Raw genomic sequence first — 3,107 nt, forward strand, 5'->3', positions numbered from 1 at the left:
GAACACGCACGGAAAACGATACTGGACTGGCTAGAGGAACACACACGGCAAACAACACTGGACTGGATGGAGGAACAAGCATGGCAAACAACACTGGACTGGCTGGAGAGAAACGCAGGGCAAACGACACGAGACTGGATTATCGACAACGAGCGGGACACGGGAAAAATCAAGACGTTCGAGACAAGTTCGGTGGAAGGAAGTATTTAAAGGAGGCGACGCTGATTGTGAATGTGGAGAATGTGAATGAGGTGAGAGCTGCGGATATTATCAAGGCAGTGGTGGATAAATGTGGAAATGGGAAAATTCTGGCATTAAGACCAAGACAAGGAAAGGAGTATGAACTAACAATGGAAAATGAGGAAACATGTGAGGAATTGATTGATGGACTGAACATAAAAGGGGTGAATTGTGAAATAAAAAAACTGCAAAATAGGGACTATGTTGTTTCCTTCATGCACCTGCCCGTCTACCTTGATGATAGTGAAATTATAGAGAAATTGGAGGGATGGGGAGTTAATCCCATATCGAAAATTAAAAGGAGATGCTACCCGGGCACTGAAATCGAGGATGGAACAAGGTTCCTTAAAGTGAGGTTCCCTAAAGAGGTGGCATCATTGCCATACAGCACAAGGCTGGAATCAGCAGAAGGGCAGCAGTATTTTAGGGTGGTGCACAGTCACCAGGTGAAGACCTGTAGGCTGTGCATGAGCCCAGATCACCTGCTTAAAGAGTGCCCGGATTTTAAGTGCTACAAATGTGAAGAAAAGGGACACTTCGCAAGAGACTGTAATGCAGTCAGGTGCCCGGAGTGTCAGGAAATTTTAAATAAGTGTGAGTGTTGGATGGAGGAAGGAGGTAGGGAGCATCAGGTAGACGGACAGGTGCATGAAGGAAACAACGAGGAGGAAGGACAAACCGATGAAGGACAAGAGGAAGAAAATGTACAACAAAAAGAAATGGAAGGAGGAACGAGCAACAGAGAAGAAGGAGAAAGGGAACAAGAGAACGAGGAAGATAAAGAACAAACAATGGAGCAGGACACGCAATGGACAGGAATGGGAACATCGGACAGTTTTAAAAATTATCGGGATGACATGGAGAAAGATGGACAAGGAAGGAAGGATCAAAGTAAAGAGATGGATAGTGAAGAAGAAATAACAATGGACAATATGGACAAAGACAGAGAGGGGAGAGGACAAATAAGAAGGAGATCGTTAAAGGTAACACCGAATTTGGAAAATGCAAGAAAAAGGACTATGACAAAGAGCCAAGATGAAAGTGCAAACAGATAGGAAGTGTTAAAGGGCCTGGAGGGAGAAAATGGAGAATAATGTTTTTTAGGTATTTATTTTTCTTTCTTTTAATGGTTTTAAGTTGTGTTACTTTTAATGCAAGGGGACTGATGGACATGAGAAAGTTTGAAAGAGTGAAAGAAAAGTGTAGAGGAGAAGATGTCATTGTTTTACAAGAAACAAATTGGAAAGAGAGTGTGATGATGGGATACAAAAAGAAATGGGAAGGGGATATTTTATATAATAATGGGGATGGTAGGCTTGGAAGAGGGGTGGCGTTTTTAATGAGAAAAGATGTTTTTAATACAACCAAAGTGGTGTACAAAGATAAGATGGGGAAATGCATGGCTGTGGAAGTAAATTATGAAGGACGTGAATTAATTTTAGTGAATGTACATGCACCAACAGAAGAGAAAGAAAAGAAAGAGTTTTTTAACTGTTTAAGGAGTGTAATAAAGAAATATAAGGAAATAATAATGATGGGGGATTTTAACACAGTTTTTAGCAAACTAGACATGGCTGAGGGGATGGTTTTTAAATCGGACACAGGGAGGAAAGAATTAAACGAATTGATGAGAGAAAATAATTTAATAGATGTATGGAGGGAAAGAAATGGGGGGAAAAAGGTTTATTCAAGGAAGCAAATAGTGGGGCATTTTATATGTAAAACAAGAATTGATTATGTGCTGTGTACAAGGAATGTGGAGAATTTTATTGAAAAAATCAGCTATGAAGAAACCAGTTTTAGTGATCATACGTTTTTACGTTTTAAAATAGATTGGAGTAATGTGCAAAGGGGACCGGGTACATGGATTTTAAATACAGAGATTTTAAAGAATGAAGATTATGTTGCAGAGATAAAAGGAATCATAGAGAAAGAGAAGGATAATGCAATGTATGAAGAAGATAAAAGAATGTGGTGGGAGAACGTTAAATATCTAGTAAAAAAGTTTTCAATAAAGTATTGCAGAATCTTACAAATAAGTAAAAGGCACAAAGAAAAAGAAATAAAGGAGATGTTAGAAAGAGAATTAAATAATGAGAATAAAGACATAAAAAAGATAAAAGAAATAGAGGAGAAACTGAAAGAAATAGAAGAAAAAGAATATGAGGGGGCAAGATTAAGAAGTAGGTCCAAATATATGGTGGAGGGGGAGAAATGTACAAAGTTTTTTTTTGACTTGGAGAAAAAAAGGGCGAAAGTTGGAATAATAAAAGAAATAAAAGGGAGAAGAGGAGAGACTGTGGAGGGGAATGGAAAAGTGCTAGAAGAGATAAAGTTTTTTTATGAGGATCTTTTTAAAACAAGAGGAGTGGAAGAAGAGGAAAAAAAGAAACTGTTAAATTATATTGAAACAAATTTAAGTGAAGAGGACAAAAAAGAATGTGATGGGGAAATCAAGAACGAGGAGATCGAAAGAGCGATAGATCAACTAAATAAAAGGAAAAGCCCAGGGATAGATGGTTTGGGAAGTGAATTTTATATACGTTTTAAGGACATTTTAATAGAGATTTTAAAGGAGGTTTTTAAGGAAATTTTTAAAGAGGAAGAGATGAATGAAAGAATGGGAATGGGGCTGATGAAGTTAATATATAAAAGGAAAGGTGAACAAACTGATTTAAAAAACTACAGGCCAATAACAATGTTAAATACTGATTTAAAGATATTAGCAAAGATTTTAGCAAACAGGTTAAAAGAAGTGATGCCACAAATAATAAAAACAAATCAAGCATATGCAGTAAAAGGAAGAGACATAGCAGACATAACAATGAGTATAAGGGACACAATACAATACATAAAAGAAAAGAATG

The 3,107-nt window shown here is 37.2% G+C and overlaps 1 protein-coding gene across 1 annotated transcript in view; it reads left to right on the forward strand.

The window, feature by feature from the left end:
- The window catches only part of LOC307170539 (uncharacterized protein), a gene marked incomplete at its 3' end in the record, with an annotated part of 1,432 nt that extends 137 nt beyond the window's left edge, over nt 1-1,295 (forward strand). Inside the window, exons 1-2 of the mRNA XM_079891662.1 lie at nt 1-1,131; nt 1,183-1,295. The exon at nt 1-1,131 is cut by the window's left edge and continues 137 nt beyond it. Coding sequence (XP_079747788.1) covers nt 1-1,131; nt 1,183-1,295 — 1,244 coding nt within the window. The remainder of the gene's footprint in view (nt 1,132-1,182) is intronic.
- Nucleotides 1,296-3,107: the final 1,812 nt, after the last annotated feature.

Source organism: Squalius cephalus (genome assembly GCF_949319135.1).
Source record: "Squalius cephalus genome assembly, chromosome: 13".
Taxonomy (NCBI): Eukaryota; Metazoa; Chordata; class Actinopteri; order Cypriniformes; family Leuciscidae; genus Squalius; species Squalius cephalus.